Consider the following 20,862-nt stretch of genomic DNA (forward strand, 5'->3'; position numbering starts at 1 on the left):
GCTTTTCGGAATAGTTGCAGTCTGCAAAACGGAATGCTGTGATTGCAACACTTTATTCTTGTTCATCGGAAGATGTAGTTCTTCCATTTCCTTCTCTTTAGTCACTCGTCAGCTTTCAGCAGCTGGAAGGGATTAAGTATGCAAGTCTTTAATTTCTGTTTCTCTTTATAAATTGAGAACTTCAGTGGGAGTATAGTAGCGGTTGTATGTTCTTTTCAAGTAGGGTTAAGCATGGAAGGTAAGGGCCCGTGTTATTGACCCTTTCCAACTTATTCAGCATCTAGCAGCGTGTGCTTCTCAGCAGTGCTTGCTGTGCTGTGAGAACGCTGATATCTCTTCTGCAAGAGGTTGTGCCGTACATGCCTGTGTTCTTGCTGGTATACGCTGTCCCTATTAATTAGATTTCTGCAGAGTTGAAGGGAAAAGGGTTCTTCTGGAGTTGCACTGGAATTTTTTTTTTTTTCTAACCATGAATGGGCAAGTAGAGACACAAAAATCAGTTGGTTCCATTTTGACTATGTCTGGCATTCCGAATAAGCAACTGCTAGACCTGGATCTAAAGCATTCGGAACACGGTGCTCTGTCTACAGGTCATCCCGGTGAACGGGCAGGCATTTTCCCAAATGGGCTTCAGAAAACAGTATTTCTGAAAGGTGTTACTGGTGCTTCCAGGCCCAGTCAGTTTGAAAACAGGGTGTGCTAGGGGCTTCTGCAGAATCCTAACACACACGAGTGTCTTAAAGATTTTAAGATGCCCTGAGGCGTAGATACACGTTTAATCCTTCTAGTCCAGCATTTCCCAAACTTACATGAGCAGGGAGCCTTTGTCGGCTGTGTCCTTGTTAACAAGAAAACACCTGGTACAGGTTATGTGTTTTTATTCAAGAGATACTGAGCACAGGCTCAGCACAGACAGTGCAGAGAAGCAGTGCAGATAAGGCATGGCTCACACCCTTAAAGAACTTCCGTCAATAAAGACAAGAATAGGGGCATGTGATGCGTCCTGTGACTGAGGCGTCCTTTGGGTACAGTAAGTCCCTGACATGTGAACAAGTCCTGTTCTGAGAGTGCGTTCGTAAGTCCAATTCGTTCATAAGGCCAACAAAACCTAGGTACCCAGCTAACACAGTTGGCTATATAGTGCTGTACTTTAGTAGGTTTATAATACTTTTCACACAAATAATACATAAAAAACAGACACACACAATAAAACGTTTTTAATCTTACAGTACAGTCCCTTGAAAAGTAGTACCAGCCACGTCATTGCTGCTTTTACACTTGCTTCTGGACATCTGGGCTTGAAGTAAAGGGACTGGACTACTGTGCTCTATACAGTACTGTACAGTAACGCACACAAAAGCACAACCACGTGTAGAGGACGCACACACATGGCAATGTACGCCAGACACGTGAACTAATTCACATGACTGGACCTGGGAACGCATGTTCGGGTCTTTGAAGTTTCACAACTTGAAGGATCGTATGTAACAGACTTACTGTATTTGCGAACACAGAGAGGGGCCTCTGATCTCACAGACCCCAGTCTGCATCTGGAAGGATTGATTTTAAGTGTATGCGTTTTTATTCGTTTATTCAAAACTCTTTCTGAGCACCTGTGATGAGCCAGGCACGCCCTAGACCTTGGCGACTGAAACAGCAGCGCACAGACCGAGGAGAGACCTCCTCTCCGGATCGTATGTCCTAGTGGCAGGAGCCAGGCAGGAAACAGGATGAATAAGTACGGGTGTGTAACTTACTACGTGGTGGTAAGTGCTCGGGAGAAAAATACAGCCCGGCAGGGACGGGCTGCCTGTGTGTTTGTTTATGTCTGTGAGTGTGGGCGGGAGGCGATGGTCATTTAGCTGTAGTTGCTGGAGAAGGCCTCCCTTAGAAGGTGACCTTGGGTCGAGACCTGGATGGCAGCAGTGGCCCAGGCAGGAGGGACAGGAGATGTGAGCCTGGGAAGGAGCGGGCGTGGCCGGTGCAGCTGAGCGTCGTCAGCAGGGGCCCGTGTGGCCCCCGTGGGGCGTGTGAGGGAGAGGGAAGCAGGGGATGGGCCAGCGAGGCAGATGAGCCGGACCACGTAGAACCTCCTGAGCGAGGACAGTGCACGGGTTCGAACCTGAGGAGGGACTAGCAGGGTCTGTGAGCAAGTGGGGCAGGTTTCGGCAGTGCGTTCATCTGGAGCCCAGAAAAGCGGCAGTGCTGAGGTGCACAGGGCCCCCCGTGTCCTGCTGAGAGCCTCAGGGGTGGCGTTAGGCTGCTGGGAGCTGTGCAGGATCGGCGCCAGTAGCAGCGTGCTGCGGGGATTTGAGAGTGGAAGGTCAGTCTGGAGGCAGAAAAACAAAGCTGTTGATGTAATTCGGGCGAGAGACAAGGAGGGCCAGAGCCGAGGGGCTGGGGGCGTGAGGGGCCGAGGTTTGGTGTCAGTGGCCGTGGAGGGAGGGAGCTGTCACGGAGGACTCTGTTCTCACTTGGGCTTCTTTCGGGGTGGTCAGTGCCTTTCCACGTGGGGGTGCACGTTTGCGTTAAGGTGAACATGAGTTCCTATGAGAACTTGTACTGGCTTTGAGAGTCTTACAGGACATCCATGTGGAGATGTTTATGAGGTAATTAGATGCACAAGTCTCGCTCAGGAAAGAGTTGACAAGGCAGCAAACAAACGTTAACTCCGGGTGCCACATCTAGTTACAGTATTTAAAAACATATATAATTTGTGTGCAGACTTTTTATTGAACAGACCCCTCACCAGAGAAGGTGTACAGATGGCAAACAGGCACATGAAAAGATGCTCCACATCATATGTCATCGGGGAAGTGCAAATTAAAACGAGATATCACTACACACCTATTAGAATGGCAAAAATGCAAAACACTGACAACACCAAGTGCTGGCAAGGGCGTGGAGCAACAGGAACGCTTGTTCATTGCCGGTGGGAGTGCAGAATGGTGCAGCCACTTTGAAAGACTGTTTAGCTGTTTCTTAAAGACCTAAACATACTCGTACCGTAGAATCTAGTAGTCATGCTCCTTGGTATTTACCCAAGTGAGTCGAAAACTTAGATCCACACGGAAAGCTGCACCCAAATGCTTATTCATAATCACCAAACACTGGAAGCAGCCAGGATGTCCTTCAGTAGGTGAACGGATAAATAAAACTGTGTTACTTTTAGACAATGGGTTGTTATCCAGTGACAACAAGAAATGAGTTATCAGGCCATGAAAAGGCACGGAGGAACCTTAAGTGCATATCACTAGGTGATAGAAGCCAATCTGAAAAGGCTGTCTGCTATATGACTTCAATCCTATGACATTCTGGAAAAGGCAAAACTATGGAGACAGTAAAAGCAAGATCGGTGGTCGCCAAGATGGGGTGGGGTAAGCAGCTGGAGCACAAAGGATTTTTAGGGCAGTGAAAATACTCTGTATGATAACTACGATGGTGGATCCCCGTCATTATATACACATGTCAAAGTCCATAGAATGTCCTACATCAAGAGTGAACCCTAATGTAGACTGTGGACTTGGGGTGATAATGGCATGTCAGTGTGGGTTCATCAGTTATAACACATGTGCCATCTGGTGCAGGGTGCTGATAGCAGGGGAGGCTATGTGTGTGTGTGGGGGGCAGGTGTTACATGGGAACTCTCTGCTTTCTGCCCAGTTTTTCAGTGAACCTAAAACTGTCTAAAAAATGAAATCTAGTTTAAAAAAAAAAAGTGGTGTCTCTGTCCGGGGAGAGAGGATGCAGGCATGCCTTGTACGTTCAGTAGGCAGTTATTAGATGTTTGTTGAGAGAATAAAGGAATAGCGTTCGGATTTGGAAATTCATCGTAAGATACTGATTCCTATCTTGCTTGTTAAACTTTCAGAAATGTTATTAATTACACTTTAAGAAAAATTGGGAAGTATGTCTAGCACTCACAAGCATGAAGAGGTGATCCACAGAGAAAAAACTGAACTCAGAATTCAGCATGTCGATTTTTAGGGAGGGCCAGAGCCAGTGCTGTATACCTGGATTCTGAAATGTGAATTAGAAGAAGTTAATGCTGTTGGAAAGTCGTCGGCGCCAATAAGATGTCTAACATTTCCGATTGTGAATGGGTAAAATCCTAAGTTCAGAAAACAGCATGATTTACTGAATTACCTTGGGAAGTAAAGGGAAACCGTAGGTCCTGAGATGTTTATACATGCAGCATGCAAAATGAGAGAGCAGTTTTTTCTAAAGAAGTTTAATGGAAAGCAGCTGGTGGGATAGCTCGTGGAACAATCGAGTAAAAATTCTGTACCATTTTGGGGCATTTTAAAATTCTACAACTTTGGGTCAGTCTCAGATATGTGTGAACATGCCGAATAAATTTTGAAAAATTCTACAGGCCTTTGACTGTGATACTTTATTTTTGTGATCATTTGCGAAAAACCCCACGTGTTGAGATTGGAGTTTGGCTTGGGTGAGAATGTGGGTTCTGACCAGGTGGCCTTTCCCATGCGTTCCTTCTCCAGGCAAACACGCTGAAGACATATTTGGTGAGTTGTTTAATGAGGCCAACAACTTCTACATCCGAGCAAATTCTCTTCAAGACAGAATCGATCGCCTTGCTGTCAAAGTCACCCAGCTGGACTCAACAGTGGAAGAGGGTAGGTAACTGCCTGAGAGCTGTGAGCTGGAAATGATGCGGACGGGACAGGAGTGGTTAATCACAGGGTAATTCCTGCTTCTTCCTTGGGGTCGTATGCTGTTATTTCGTCTTGTCTTTTTCTAGAAGAACGATGAGGGGGAAAACCCACAACAATGGGGTTAATTCGTAATTAAGAGAGTCCTATCTTGTCTGCCTTGTGTGCTACACTCTCTTTTTTATTTTGGTCGGTATGCGGGCCTCTTACTGCCGTGGCCTCTCCCGTTGCGGAGCACAGGCTCCGGACGCGCAGGCTCAGCATCCATGGCTCACGGGCCCAGCCGCTCCGTGGCATGTGGGATCCTCCCGGACCGGGGCACGAACCCGTGTCCCCTGCATCGGCAGGCGGACTCTCAACCACTGTGCCACCAAGGAAGCCCCACACTCTCTTTTTAAATAAACTACACATGTAGTATTTGTTTTAAAGGACTCTTTGAATGCATTCAGTATTAGAAGTCCTCATGGACGTCATTGGTAGTTATTGGTAGTAAAGATAGTTTCTTACCTAAAAATCACAGACTCTGTCCAGCTAAGGGGGAGGGTGTGCTACCACCTGCTGCTCTCCTTTGGGCCGAGGCTTCTAAGTCATGCCGCTGATCCTGCTGGGTTAACTACCCAGAAATAACATTTACTGAAGGCCTCTAGGCTTCAGGGTTTTAAAACAAAGTTAGTGTTGACAGGCGCTGTGTAGTTAATTGATGGTCATACCCTGAAATAGGGGTAGTTTCAACAAAATGAATATTCAACAATTCCTTTTAAAATTTTTCCACTTGCTGTCTCTTTTGAACAAAAGACTGAAATTAGACTGGAAAAAATCTGTCCCCCAAAATCAAGATGTGCCATTTTATATTTACTTTGAAAAGTTATTTTTACCTTTATATAAGGGTACTTACAATTTCTCTTGTTGCATTAAAACCATCCTAGCATCTGATTTTTCTGCTAGGCCTTTAATAGTAGTAGTAATAAGAAGGTTTTCTTTTTTTTTAATATAGTTATTTATGGAATTCATCCCTCATCATTTAAGAAAAACATGTTTTCTCATGTTCAGATCTTTTTCAAAGGTCAAAATTAAATTAGCAAACTAAAAATTTAACAGAAATGTAGAACATTGATATTTTAATATCTGTTATGAGCATTCTTACTGACTTTTCGAACAATAAGTAGCAAGCTGAAGCTGTGCTCTTTTTAATCTGATTTTTAAAATTTATCTCTTGTTTTAAAAGATAAAAATTTGAATAGCTGCTTGGTCTATTCAGATAAGAAATTTTTAACATTTTAAATCAATCATTCACTTTTCAAATGGTATCACAAGTGTTTTTTTAAAAAATATTTGTCTGTCTTCAGTTTTTTGTTGGTTCTTGCAGTTGTAACGCTTGTGATAAACCTTACACTGGAGAAGGTTAGTCTGTAGGTTAAATCTCATGAGAGTCTACAGCATATCTCATATCCTTAAAATTTCTTTCCAATCAAGATTTTACCTTATTACTTTCCTTGCCATGGATGTAACTGTAGAAAAATCCCTCGGCCGAGTTAGGAAATCTGTGCTCTACTTGGGCCTGCCACTGTTCTGCAGGGTGACCTTGGAAAGGTCATTTAACACCCCTGACCGTCAGCTTCATTGGTCCAGTGGGTTAATGCAACAGTTTACCCACCTCCAAAAGTCTGTGTGGAGGTCAGATGAGTTGAAACCTGAGATGTAACATGTTGTACAGACTCAAGAAATGAGGATAATTAGCCTGGTTCTCTCATCCCTTAGTGTAGATTTGTATCATGCTGCTTAATTTCTAGGACTACAGGTAGGTTGAAAAGCTTTGCCCTCTCTCTTTAATGTTAGTGTCAGAAAAATTTAATGCAGTTTTTACGTTTGTGTGTTTTTTGCAGAAGTATTTCCCACATGTATTGTAATTAAACTGGTATTAACTGTTTGAGTGATTTTCCCCCCTAAGATACCCAGGGGTATTGTGTTTACATTCCTGTTATACTCATAACTCTATTCCTGTGTGGTTTCTGAGAAATGCTATTTAAGTAAAGAATGGTGCTCTAATATTAGGTTCAATGAAATCATTATATCGCTACAGAAGAAGGAAAGGCGTGACTCACAGAGATAACTGTTTATCAGAGGGAGGGAATGCATGTACTATTTAAGCATGGTTTTAAGTGAACAATAAAAGACATTATTTGGCTCTTCTAGGAGATGTGTATGATTGTGAGTCAAATTATACTTGTTTCTAAAATATTTCCGTATAACCCGACTTGGACTTTTCTCTAAATAGTGTCACTACAGGATATCAACATGAAAAAGGCTTTCAAAAGTTCCACAGTCCAAGACCAGCAGGTAGTCTCTAAGAGCAGCATTCCTAATCCTGTTGCCGACATCTACAACCAGAGCGACAAACCGCCTCCTCTGAGCATCCTTACACCGTACAGGTACGGCTTTGTGCATCCCCAGAGCCTTTTCAGTGTAAATAAGCTGAGAGAGGCGAGCAGTGCGGTGAAAATAGCTTTTCAGACCTTGAGAATGATAATTGTGGTGTTAGCCACAGTGAAATTAGTCATTTACAGAATTGCTGAAGTCTGAGTCTTTCAAAATATAAATAAGTTTACCAAGAGAAGCGGGAGCGCTCATGTTAGCTTTTAAATGCAGATATCTAAAGCAGAAGTGGGCACATTATGTAATAACCCTGTGTGATTGTGTTGTTCCTCGCGTTCAAAATCAAGTTTAAAGGAACTGCATAATTCACTTCTAATGCAGCAAAACACCTGTCTCAGCATTTCAGCCCTGCAGACATTTGTTACTGAATTCAGAAAAACATGTTCTACAGCATTAGAGGTTTCTAAGAGTGAATATATAGTCAAGAAATTAACCTTCTGTGTGAAGTGGTAGGACACATCATTAGGACCAAACTTCCAGGAAAAAGAATAGAAAATGTGCAAAAAATGAATATTAAGAAACTAACTAAAAATGCCCTTTAGAACTCCTCTCCTCCCGCTGGCCACATCCGTGTGTTCTCTCCCGTTTCATGTACTTCCCTGTCTTTTCACCCCACTGTCGAGCTCACTGGTCCAGCTTCTGATGAGCTCAGTCAGGCTGGTGGTGGGGTCCCCACGGTCCCCCAGGATTAGCTCTGCTGGGTAGTACCCCTGCAGAGGCCTTCCTGAAATCACTGTGTCCTTCACGTCCATTATTGCCCTCCTGGGCCCAGTGGCCCTTCTCAGGGAGTGCCCAGAGGTTTTTTGGGTCTGAATTAACTATCCTTTCGCAGGGTCCAAAAGGAGACGTTTGGAGCTGTGCTTTGTTGCGGCTCTGCTAGTAAAGCAGTAATTCAGACTGCATCCCTGTCTTTCAGCATGGACAGAAAGATTCTCCAAAAAATGTAATAGAGATTCCATGGAAACCATGATGGGAGAGGACCAGGGTACCACATTTTTATATGAAACAAGCATACTTTTCTGGAGGTTTTAGCACACTCACTTAAAGATGTAGATGAATAGTGGTATTGCAAGCCTAACGTTTTAACTTGTGACTTTGCTTTTGTTCAATAGACATTTTTCTGGGACAATTTCAGTTTTACTTATTAGCCCAGAGCCATGAGAACTTAGTAAAATTTTCCTAAGAAACCTCACTAAATACATTGTTCTAAAGGAAAAAAGAAACCCAGAAAATTCAATGAACCACTTGTATTTGATTATTCAAGATCATGATTAAATATTTGTGGTGACTTAAAATGTTTAATTGCATAAAAAATGGATCGACCTTTATATATTATATTATTGTGTGTTTACTCAGTTTTATGGAAAAGAAAAATGTCTTTGACTTTTTAATGGTATTTAAGAATAATAGTGCCAGCTCAAATCTACTTTTTATTAATACAGAAATGTTTGGGGTAAGAAAACACATAAACTTTTGCATTTGGACTTAAATATGACACAGTCACAATGCAGTCTTAAATATGAGACGTACAATGTGACTGAAAATCGAATGTTTAGTTGCGATAAACATAGGACATTTCTGCTTATGTTCTGATGTCAAGGTTAACATTTGCTTAAGTTATTAAACATATTTATTCCATTAAGTATTAGCTCCATTTTTGAAAAAAAGAAGGTGCATTTTATACATCTTAAAATTGCAGCAAGTTCCTGCTCAGTTTTTCTGTCTTCACCTATATTGAAGGCCTAGTATCTTAGGGAAATAATTTATATTTTTCACAATAATGTTATTAATAAAATCTCAATAGTGCAGGTTGCTTCTCACTTAGGAAATTTGGAAAAGAAAGGATTTTAAGTAATTAAAGTTTAAAGTACAGAGTGAATTGTGCTGATTTGTTAGCGACTTTAAGACAGAGCTACCAGATGACCCTCATGAAAGCCTGGGTCTCTTTATTTGATGCTGAGAAGCTTACAGAACACGGCATAGCAGGAACTTCAAGACCAGGTTTCCTTGAGTAATTCATGTCACTTTCTTTGACTGTGTGGCCACAAACTCTTTTCTATACTCATTTCTCTGATTTTTTTTTTCTTCCTCTGTATGCCTTAAATGACTAATTGAAAAGCTAATTTTTAAAAATAAATTTATTTGGGGCTGCATTGGGTCTTAGTTGTGGCGAGCAGGGGCTGCTCTTCGTTGCGGTGCACAGGCTTCTCATTGCGGTGGCTTCTCTTGTTGCGGAGCACGGGCTCTAGGCACACGGGCTTCAGTAGTTGCAGCACACGGGCTCAGTAGTTGTGACTCACGGGCTCTAGAGCGCAGGCTCAGTAGTTGTGGCATATGGGCTCAGGTGCTCCACGGCGTGTGGGATCCTCCCAGACCAGGGATCGAACCTGTGTCCCCTGCATTGGCAGGTGGATTCCCAACCACTGCGCCACCAGGGGAGTCCCTGACATGCTAATTTTAAATGTAAATGTTTTGCCTTCTCTTGAAGGTAATATACAGTCCAGATACTTTTTAAAGCATTAGTAGAATAAATAGAGTGTTCCCTTCTTATCATGATTATTTTGAGCTTTGCTATCTATTGATTTATATTACAACTTTGGATTCATATTGGCTGCATTCTTACTGGCTTTATGATAAATGAATAACTTACATAAAAACTTGGGGCTTCCCTGGTGGCACAGTGGTTAAGAATCCACCTGCCAATGCAGGGGACACGGGTTCGAGCCCTGGTCCGGGAAGATCGCACATGCCGTGGAGCAACTGAGTCCGTGAGCCACAACTACTGAAGCCCGTGTACCTAGAGCCGGTGCTCTGCAACAAAGAGAAGCTACCGCAGTGAGAAGCCCGTACACAGCAACGAAGACCCAATGCAGCCCAAAATAAATAAATAAATTTTTTTGAAAAAGACTTGAAGTATGTTTTAGAATATAGTGATTGTAGCAGTTCTTGACAATGAAATGGCTACAAGTGAATTTTCTTTGCCGGTTACCTCCATTTAAAAAACTACCTAGGTCATCACTTTTTATCCTAGTTACATTTATACACCATGAACCTTTTGCTCCTTTCCGAATTGAACTGTAGACATTGGGCAAACCTGATTAAGAGAAAAGCACAGAGTACTTGCTAATTTTTATCCTAATAACATTGTCGCTCCAGAGTAGAAGTGAATGCACGTGTATACTAAGAATCCATCCATCTGTGTGTGTAGCCCCCATTGGAATAAACAGAACATACCTTGAAATAACTGTGGAACTAAATCTTGCTGGTTACGAGCCATATTGTGATTTGGGCAGCACTTGGCTATACCGAAATCCAAATGTGCAGAGTAGCTTTTACTTCATTATTCTAGGAAAAAAGTGCTGTTCTTGCATGTTCACACATTCTTCCAAATAAGGAAAATTGGGAGACTTAACCGTGTATAAGGACAGTTCAAATTCCTCACGTAGATGTTATCTCATGATTTAGAATTAACATTAATGTTTACCCCATATGAAACTCTCTAACGACCTTTTCTCCCCCCCCCCCCCAAATTGTAATACATTGGTTTATAGAGATGATAAAAAGGACGGGCTGAAGTTCTATACTGATCCTTCCTATTTCTTTGACCTCTGGAAAGAAAAAATGCTACAGGACACAGAAGACAAAAGGAAAGAGAAAAGACGTCAAAAGGTAAATAATTCTAGTATGGGAAACGTGCGTATAAATGTGTAAATGGGATTCTCCCTTAGAAATTAGAAGTTTAAAATCAGTAAATTCTTTAAACGGTTGAGATGTTGAATTTCGTGAAGATTTTTTAGAGGTTGCATTTGTCACATGAAGATACCATTCAGTCTAACACAGTAATACTATTTTCAATAAATACTGTTGATTTGTTCTCTAATACTTGCTCTGCTTTAATAAATACAGTGGCTGAAATTTCAGTTTTGTTCGTAACTGTGGTTTATAACTTTTCTCTTGCTCTTCAAATTTCGTAAAGTAGTCAACATTCCACATCAGTTAGAATTTTCTGCTTCGGTCTTTTTAACATTATTAATTGTTGGGTTGTCACCTAACTGTAATTAAGACCGTGGTGAGAGGCTCATATTGGATTGAAAAGCGTGTGTGATCTGCACATTTGGAGGAGGGTAGTATTTACTAAAAATGAGATTCCCTTTGGTGGGGTGGTCGTAGGCAGGAGAACTGCAAGTTGGAAGGTTGAGAGACATCTGTACTGCAAACGCTCTTGGGAGGACAAACCCACTCTCAGATTAAGGAACTTCTGTTTTGAAAATTATCCCTTTGGGGCCCAGAAATTAGACTTAAACCATTGAAAATCAGAGTTAACTCTCCAAAGGCAGATATTTGCCAAGCCTTTTATATGTGAGCTGTGTTTTTTAAAAAATGACCACCTGCTTTGTTTGACAAATATTAGGGTGTGTGAATTAAGAGCTTAGTGTGTTGTGGGCTGGCTGCCTGAAGGTTCTGAGACATCTAGTAGGTGTATTGGCCCAGTAGGAGTGACAGTTCGAGATGGAAGAGAACTTGAGATTTGAAAACAGGATTTAGGAAAGGGAACATGGAAATAGGTTGCAGACTGCAAGTGTGAGAGGTTACCACGAATTCTGGGAGAGAATTCCACAGACTTGGTTATCTGTGTGCACGTCTCGTGCGGATGGGTTGGGGAGATTTAATGGGAAATCTTCGAAGAGTTGCTGGGTATTCACATGGAGAAATATCCAAGCAAAGAAGCTGCAAAGTGTTCAGGTGAAGAAAAAGAAGATACTAATCTCTCCAAAGGAAAAGGAACAGAGATTTAAAGGCCTGTTGGTCTGAATCCCCGAACTTTTTTATGGTAACAGGGCAAACCCCCAAGTACTTTTAAGAGTACTCTCCTTTAAAAATCTCCTGCTTTTAAAGTGGCCTCCCAGGATTTCCTAGAAGCATCAGTGATACTTTTGACAAAAATATTTAACTTTTTTGCCACTGTTCTTTAGTCTTAATCTACTCTGGTTACTGTGTCTTCAAAATTATTTGTCATTTCCTTGGCAGTTTTGTCTCATTCCATATTCCTCAAAGACATAAAATTCTGATGAGAATTTCTTATTCATTCATTTATATAATGGTTCTCTTTTGAATGGCTTGTAAATGCTGTGATAAAAAAGAAAGGATTATCACCCTCATGGAGATGAAAATATAGCGGGGGAAACAAACATTAGATAACCATGCTGTCCTTTGGAACTCATAAAGAGGGACGGAAATTTGAAAGTTTTAATACAAATCTGCTTTATATAGGAACAGAAAATGAGGCAAGATATCCTTAATTTCCCAGGATTTTAGAAACCCAAAAGTCACTTTCACTTTGGAACAGACAATTCTATCTGAAGGAAGAATTAGTTTAGAAAATTTGGGGATAAGACATCCATTGTTTCTGAACATTAAATTTCCTTGGTTTGATGGTCTAAAAACACTTTTTCTAAGTTACGCAAATAATTATGTCGTTGTAAGGCTGTAGTGACAGTGCTGGGAAGGAGAAGCCTTGGGGGAGGTGGCCGCGGCGGGTGGGGTGACAGTGCAGAAGGTGAGGTGGTGAGTTGAGGAAGGCGTCTCGGTGTTGCTCACTGAGGTGCAAGGACTGATAGCAGAAGTTAGCTACAGAGTGAGCGTGTGTGCGACTGTGCGTGCACGTACGTGAGAGGGGATGCCGGAGGCGTGCTGGGAGGACGGAGGGGCTTTCAGGTGTTGGTAGGAGCAGCTAGGATCCTCCTGGGGCAGGACACAGCTTGCAGTAGTCGCAGGATTTAACGTGGGCCGCGTAGTTGAGATGCAGGCACCTCATGGTTAGCATTTTAGCATAGCTGGTGTGTGTGTGTGTGTGTGTGTGTGTGTGTGTGTGTGTGTGTGTGTCGGGTGCGTGTTGATGGGTAGATTGGAGGCTAAACCATTGTAAAGAAAGTGGCAGATATAACACTTATCCCTGAATATGCCAGCATACATCTTAAAAGTAAGGGTGATAGTTATTAATTAGTGTCATACGGTCACGCTTGAGTGAGATGTATATTGAGGTCTCCCTTCTCTTTTCTCTTTTGGCTTTAAAAGTGTTCACACAATACATGCCAGTTGTAAAATGCCCCACCCACCCTGAAGTAAGCACGTTCGTTTAGAAAACTTGGGGGTGAGTTTCTCCCTTGCCCAGGCATAACCACCCTCTGGTAACACACGTGCATACTTCTCGACCTCGTAGGGCGTTCATAAATACATGTGTACACACTTCACGGAGTATTTTTTATTCCTAGCATTGACCTGTGTACACACACACACAGACATATACATACAGTGACGTAATAAAGGTGTACTTCCTTCTTTTTAATAGTTGTGTCATATTCCAGAGTTCGGAGGCTTCATAGACTATTTACCCATTACCGAATTAGTGAACATTTAGGTTGCTTCTAAACTGTTGCTGTCACAGCACTGTAGGGGGTACCTGTGCTCACATGCACATGTTTCGTCAGAGTAAATTCCCAGAAGTCCAATGCGAACTTGAAAATTTGAAAGGTACCATCCTATTGCTCCTGACCCTTTACGGACTGAACCCGTTTATACTCCTCACGGGCCTCCTCCAGTCCTGAAGATTATTATTATTATTTGGCATTATCTTCATTTATTTAAAAATTTTTAAAAATTTTTATACAGTTTTTAAAGGTTACTTTCCATTTACAGTTACTACAAAATATTGGCTCTATTCCCCATGTTGTACATACATCCTCGAGCCTGCCCTACACCCACTAGTTTGCACCTCCCCCTCCCCCATCCCTACGTGCCCCCCACCACTGGTAACCACTGGTTTGTTCTCTGTATCTGTGAGTCTGCTGCTTTTTTGTTATATTCATTCGTTTGTTGTAGTTTTTAGATTCCACATATAAGTGTATCATACGGTACTTGTCTTTCTCTGTCTGACTTACTTCACTGAGAATAATGCCCTCCAAGTCCATCCATGTTGCTGCAAGTGGCATTATTTCGTTCTTTTCTGTGACAGAGTAGTATTCCATCGTATATATGTACCACATCTTCTTTATCCATTCATCTGCTGATGAACTATTATTATTTTTTGATGAGCTTCCCCACCCACCAAAAAATCGAATACCAATTGCACATCTTTCCGTGTCTTTATAACACTTGGCATGTGTTCTGTGAATTTCACGTTCACGCCGTCTGCCAGCACATCACTTGAGCCTCCTGGGTACCTGGGCTCACAGCTCCCCTCCTCTCCCATGGGCCTCCTCTCCTTCTGGACACCTGAGCAGCTTTCTGCCCAGCATGCCTGCCTCTCCCCGTGGACTCTGTCCCCAGCACAGGGGCTCCTCTCACGTGCCAGCCCCTCCCCTCTCAGTCTTCATGGCTTCCCGTTACTCTTGGGATAAAGAACAACATTTCTACGCAGCCTTCAAGGTCTTACCCACCGTTCGCCCGAATTCACACTCGCCTTCTGTCGCTTCTCCTGGCGAGATGCTGTCCCATGGCCTCTTGAGTGCGTCTGCCCCCCTCCTCTGCAGGACTCAGGCCTCCTCACCCTGCAGAGCTCGTCCCAGCCTCTCGGGCACCCTCCCTGACTTCCAGACCGGACAGCGTTCTCTGTGTAATACATTCGTGTTGTTGCACATTTCATAATTGTGCATTTACCCGTGTGACTCTGCGGGCTTCCCCGCTGGACCTCAAGCTCCATGAGGGCAGATTCTTGTCTTTTGTTGTTTGCTGTTTGTACCGTCCGGGCCTGGCAGGTGCTGGGACGTAGTGAGCACCATCGCTCACCTGGACGTGATCATTCAGTCCGCGTCTACTGAGCGTGGACCCTCTGTAGAGCCGTGCGTGGAGGTGCCGTGAGGGGAGCGTAGGACTTAAAGACGCATAGTTCACCTCCCTAAAGGTCAGCAGATCTCACGGGGGAAGCAGGAGGGACGTAAACACACGTAGAAGTAACTGTCCTCACCTTTAAAGAAGCACCTGCGTAGGACCCAAGTTATTTATCGAAGACGTTTTTGCTGGCAAAGTAGGGCTGGAGCAGGAATGATTCTTTGTACGGGAGGGAAGGTAAGTTCTTGTTTTTTTTGTTAAGCTAGTTGCAGGGTTCGCTTAAATATTCTGCAATAACCTTTTCAAACTGAAATGGAGCATTTAAAATTATGCTTTGAAAGATGACTGCACGTTAACAAGTCAGAATGGTGTAGGGGTGGGAAACGATTTCTCTGTCTGGTGCGGGCAGGTATCTCATGAGTATAATAGGGATCTAAAAGGTGTCATACATTGAAAACGAGCTGAACCCTAGTGAAGTGAGAATTCTTGACCAAAAATGATGGTAAGCGACTCTTGAAGTCGCAGCACGGTAACCCTGATGTGTCGACGTTAAATCGTTAGGTATGTGTTATCTTGGTCGGGTCTGAGTTGGGTAAGCGTGTTAGAACGTTCTTGACCCGGGAGTGATAGAAACGGGCCTGCCTTGCCTGCACGCCAGGCTCGTGGCTGCCGGGGCCGCTGCACTAACCCGCTCTTTTCCTTCCCTCTGTCTCGGCACGCTTGCCTTCCTTCCCGGACGTCAGGAGCAAAAGCGTATAGATGGCACAACCCGGGAGGTGAAAAAGGTTAGAAAAGCGAGAAACAGGCGCCAGGAATGGAACATGATGGCGTATGACAAAGAGCTTAGACCCGACACCAGGCTGTCGCAGAGCGTACACCACGGAGCGTCTTCCGAGGGATCCCTGTCCCCAGACACTAGGTGTGTGTGCGTGTGTGTGTGCAAAGCCGGCCTTGGCTTCCCTGTAAATGGACATGCATGGTAACATTGTGCTTCTGTGGCCCACAGTGTGTTTCCAAACTTTCCTTAAAAATGAACGGTATATATGCTTTGACTTCGAAATAATAGTTTACAGCAGTTTTCTATGACGTTGGGTTACTTTGTGGGATTTCCTGTCTCTCTGGCTTAACTCGAGCATTCCATTAACCTAGATGTACTGTTTTAACATTGATTCTGAATTTGGCATAGTAACTGCCTATACTGACCCTTTTAATTTTAATAATCATTTAATTCTCTCTCTGCCTCTTTTGCTTAGAATGTTGCCTTTCCTTTGCCACTTGGTACCTGAACCGATTGGTAGGTGGTGGCTGATGTGATCAAGGAATAACTGTTGTTCTTTTTGATAACCTTTTCTAAAAGTGATGGACAAAGACTTTTTTCCTTCAGTTCGCTAATCTTATGTATTCTAACTGCAGGAGGAGAATTGTGTTGAAGTTTATTTTAAAAATTTGTTAGCAATTAAGTAAAAATCTCTCTTGCAGATGTGAAAGATGTGGTCAGTAAGCAGCATTTATCCCAAAAGGGCTTCACTGAAGGAGAAGAACTGACCAGTCAATTGTAACTTACGGTTAATTTCCTATTTCTGCTTCTGTAAAGTTGGAGTCTTCCGTCAGTGTTTAAAAATGTGAATAGAGAATTCTTACGTGATTCAAGGATGTTTCACAAACAGCAACAACCTGGACCTTGCGTTAGATCTGGGTTTTTGTTTTTTTTTTTATGTTTGTCTTTATTAACCTCAGTGTTTAGCACAGACTGACAGACGGAAGATGCTTTTAATATTTGGTGGTTACAGCCCTATAGGTACTCCTACCCCACAAGGGCTGTCAGTCATTGTCTATGAGGCAGGTCTAGGTCATTCTTCTGTACAAGCTGTGATCGGTTAGCTATTAGAGAATTATTGGAGCTTTAACTGAGCCCTGGCCTCAAGTTTTAACCTTTATGTCAGTTTATTTCTGTGGAAAGTAAGAACGATGACACACTTGTGCCCATAGTTCTTTGGGTGGGAGAAGTGCTTGAACTTGATAGCTCCCAGGAGGGCCATTTGGGTTTTGTTTTTTTACAGCTAACTTAGTTGTGACTGTTGACTCATGCAAAACATATACTTTGTAATTCTCCATATATTCCCTTTCATTTCAGTAGGTAGATGATGGAAAATGACTTTTTTTAATCCCTCAGTTGAATAATTGATATTTATTCTAGAATCTGAGATTGGATTGTGCCATACTGGGTGTACAATTGATGGATGATATCCCTTAAATTATTTTGGAAATTTTGATTTTTTATTTGACTAAAGTATATCACTATTTTTCTTATTATGAAATAAGATAAACTTTCCATATTTGGAAATTATAGAAAAAATTAAAGTATTCATAATCCTGTTATCCAAAGAAACCACTTTTTTTGCATTTTTGTGTGTTTCTTTCTTTGGTCTTTTTCCTGTAAACGTGCAAATTTTTTTTTTACAAAAGTGAAATCCTGCTCTGTTTTCTATCTTTTGATTTTTTTTAACTTCTTGTATTCATGTTTTAAGTATTACTTAGAAACTTGGTTTTTAGTGGATGTATTCAGGATAACTGAGGGAAATTTGAGTATCAAGTATCATGGTATGTGTGCAAGTTGTTCATATAACTGACATATTTTAAGCTGATTGCATAAACTGATGATAAGTTTTTACTCTCTTTGTAGATGGTCAGGAATGGTTTGATTCTCAGCGTACGTTTAGGATAAGACTTGATGCAGTGCCTGCCCCCTGCTCTCCCCAGCGATCCGGAAGCAGGATGCCTCCTTGCCCACCGTCCTCGCCCCTTTCCTCCTCCTGTCCTGGGTGTTGCAGACGTCCGACTCTGCCCACCCTCCCACCCACAGAACCCTGCGGGATTCGTTTGATTCTCCCACTGGGTCTCCACTGGCCTACACCTACTTCCTCCTGTTTCCATCTTGTCTTCACTCCTCCAAGTTCTCTTTCCCATAACAGATAATTCCTGACGCTCATGCAGCTTCAGGACCACCCGCTCACGCCCACACTAGTGCCGTGTCTTCTGTGGCTGATTTCTGCCTTCCTGTAGGGGTCCTTGTCTCTCAGAGGTCACCCCCCTCCTCACCTCTCCTCCAGCCCACCGGTGTCCCCTGTACTTGGGCAGTGACCCCTCGAGTGACCGGTCCCGTCTCCCACCCACCCTTCGTCAGAGCCCTGTCCTTCCCGCTCTCCTGCTGTGATTCTTGATGTCGGACATTCACCGCCCGTTCCTTTCCTCCATCCGATTATGCCGTTTGTATTGCCTCCTTTCGGCCCTTTATCACCAAGCTGCTTTACAGGACAGCTTTCCAAATTGTGCCAGAGTACTCCCAGTTCCTGGCTGCTCATCCCCTCAGAAGCACTCCGTGTTTTGTAGATGAGTCCGTTTCCCTTAGAAAGTTATGCCCAGTCTGTGACGTAGCCCCCCCCCCCCCCCCCGACAGAGCCAGGCACCCATCGTCAAGGACTCCAGAGTTTTAGGTATTTACGTTTTTAAAATAAGATAAATCTAAATACAGGTCAGAGTCTTCCCCCGCTGAAAATATTTTTAACTCTGACCAGCAAGCAGTTGCCATAGTTCAGAAGGCAGTCATACGCACACCGTAATCTAGAGTTTATAGTGCACTTCGGGGAGAAGAAAGTGAGTTACAGGTTATTATTATATTGCAATTAGGGAAGGAAAAAGAAAAGAGCCAGCGATCTTTTGCCATTTAAAGACCTTTTCGGTGTGGTGTGACGCTCCAGGGACGCTACTGTCTGAATTCCAAAGACCCGATGTGTGTTTGCCTCTTTCCTTCAGAGGGAGAGACACAAGCTGAATCCTAACAGAAACCAGCAAGTAAGTGTGAGAAAAGTAAGAACGAGAAGAGAAGAGTGGGAGAGAAGGAAGATGGGCATTGAGTTTATGAGTGACGCCAGGAAACTGCAGCAGGCAGGGAGCTCGGGAGACGACAGGACGCCCAGAGGGTTTGTCGCTCCGCTTGTTCTTGGATCGCAGCCTCAGCAGCCCCCTGCTTCGGCGTCACGAGAGGATGTGCCCCCTGTACTGACCACGCGTCCCGTAACCCGGGTGACTAACACCCTGTGACGTTGCCGAGCCCTCCCCTCCCCCAGCGGCCGGGTACCAGCATCCTCCTGAACCCTGCTGACTAAAACGAGACGTGCATTCCTTTCAGAGTTTCCCTCCCACCCGTGCGTTCAGAGACAGCAAGAGGGCCTCTGCGCATGGCACCGCACTCCTCCTCTCCTTTTTGGCTAAATACGTTTCTTCGGTTTAAGAAAACTGCGACTCACCGTATCGCATCCTTGATTTCTTTTTCTGTTCTTACTGTTAATATGTATCCGGTTCGTCTGCCATTTGATAAGGTCTCATCATAGGCGCTCAGTTTCGCTGCCCTAAAATCTGAGGTCTCCGATGCCATTTTCAAGTTACGCACAGTGTGTCTCGCAGCCTCTCTTAGAAAAGGGTCGGCTGCGATGTTGAGGAAGGGGGCTCTGCTGTCTGCCGCTTGCCCGCCCGTGTCCGTCTGATGCACTCACTTCAAAGCTGCGGCTCTGAATCCGCGTAACCCTGGCGCTTGCTGATAAAGTCGTGATTACATTGTCGCTTGTGGGCCTAGACCTAGTTGACGGGAAAGGGAATAAGCGTGTGATTTCTGTGCCTTGGCCGTGTTATTATTCAAATACATGCTGATGCCTGGCAGGGGAAATCTTTTTCACTTACGTCGTTTTCTCCCACCCCTGGTTCTGGCCGTCAGGTCCCACGCGTCGGACGTCACGGATTACTCGTATCCTGCCACCCCCAACCATTCTCTGCACCCGCAGCCCGGGACGCCTTCCCACGGAGCCGGTGACGCACCGCCACGCGGGCCGGCAGCCCAGGCCCCCGAGCACGAGTTCCGGCCCCCGTCGGCCTCGGCCAGGCACCTGGCCCTGAACCGGCCCCAGAAGCCGCCTCCGCCCCCGCCGCAGGCCGCAGAGGCGTCGCAGGCCCCCGCGCCCCTGGCTCCCGCCGACTACGGGTAATTCCCCACTTCCCGGCTCTGACCGTGGCTTGCCGTTGCGCTGGGGTCTTGCTGTGCGTGGTGGAAGAATGTTCACTGAATAGTCACACTGTGGAGGCCAGGATGCAGCCAAGAATGACCGGATACGGATGCTGTGAGTCGTGAGAGATCCTGTGTGAAAAAATGCAGTGTCATGCTGCTCCCCCTTTTTATTACAGAGAAACCTCAGGTTGGTGTCTGTATTCGCGAACGCACGTCCCCTTTATGTCTGAATGGCTGAGCCAAGGCATTGACAAAGGATGAGCTGCCAGTTTTGTGAGCCTGTCCCAGATGCCCCAGTGTCTCTCTGATATGCCGGGCGAACCGCAGAGAACTCGCATCTCAAAGGAGAAGGCTATACAGTGTGGTTCTTGCTACACTTGTACATGTGACCCGGACCTCTTGGTGCCCAAATACGCTTCTGCCACCAGGTCCTCTTGCTTTCCGTCGTTCGGGAGAAATTCGAACACCACCTAAACAAAGACCCTCCTGTTTAGCGTTTGTTAATTGAAGCCCCCGCCTGTGTTTTGATAGGCTGTAGTTTTCGCACAACCTCAGTCTTTAAAGAGTTAGCCCCTCCGAGTCAGCGCCCAGGGAAGTTGAAAATGTGTTTCCATCAACAGTGTTTTTCTTCACTCCAGAGCAGCGTGGGTCACATTCTGAATGTATGTCCCTCAGCTCCCCGAGGTTTTCTCCCTGTGGTTGGTTCTCTTTAAGTCAGGATCCCCAGAGTGTGTTCTGTGGCTCTTACCAAGTATCAGGCAGAGAGGGTTTGCGGTCCAGTTGGTTTGGAAAGCTCTTGGCTAAACAGAACTCAGCAGATTTCTTGGCTTGGAGGGGTTTTCAAAGCTTTGGGTGTTCTGATGGGCGTCA

At 44.2% G+C, this 20,862-nt stretch overlaps 1 protein-coding gene across 2 annotated transcripts in view; it reads left to right on the plus strand.

Annotated features, from left to right (window-relative positions):
* Nucleotides 1-20,862, plus strand: part of WASF3 (WASP family member 3) — a 92,660-nt gene that overhangs the window by 65,961 nt on the left and 5,837 nt on the right. Inside the window, exons 4-8 of one of the 2 annotated variants that reach the window (XM_032611682.1) lie at nucleotides 4,503-4,637; nucleotides 6,949-7,102; nucleotides 10,658-10,775; nucleotides 15,677-15,852; nucleotides 19,705-19,968. In XM_032611682.1, coding sequence (XP_032467573.1) covers nucleotides 4,503-4,637; nucleotides 6,949-7,102; nucleotides 10,658-10,775; nucleotides 15,677-15,852; nucleotides 19,705-19,968 — 847 coding nt within the window. Of the gene's footprint in view, nucleotides 1-4,502; nucleotides 4,638-6,948; nucleotides 7,103-10,657; nucleotides 10,776-15,676; nucleotides 15,853-18,746; nucleotides 18,914-19,704; nucleotides 19,969-20,862 lie in introns of both variants that reach the window. The other variant, XM_032611684.1, reaches the window with a different exon arrangement.

The sequence above is a fragment of the Phocoena sinus genome, chromosome 18, assembly GCF_008692025.1.
Source record: "Phocoena sinus isolate mPhoSin1 chromosome 18, mPhoSin1.pri, whole genome shotgun sequence".
In the NCBI taxonomy this organism is placed as follows: domain Eukaryota; kingdom Metazoa; phylum Chordata; class Mammalia; order Artiodactyla; family Phocoenidae; genus Phocoena; species Phocoena sinus.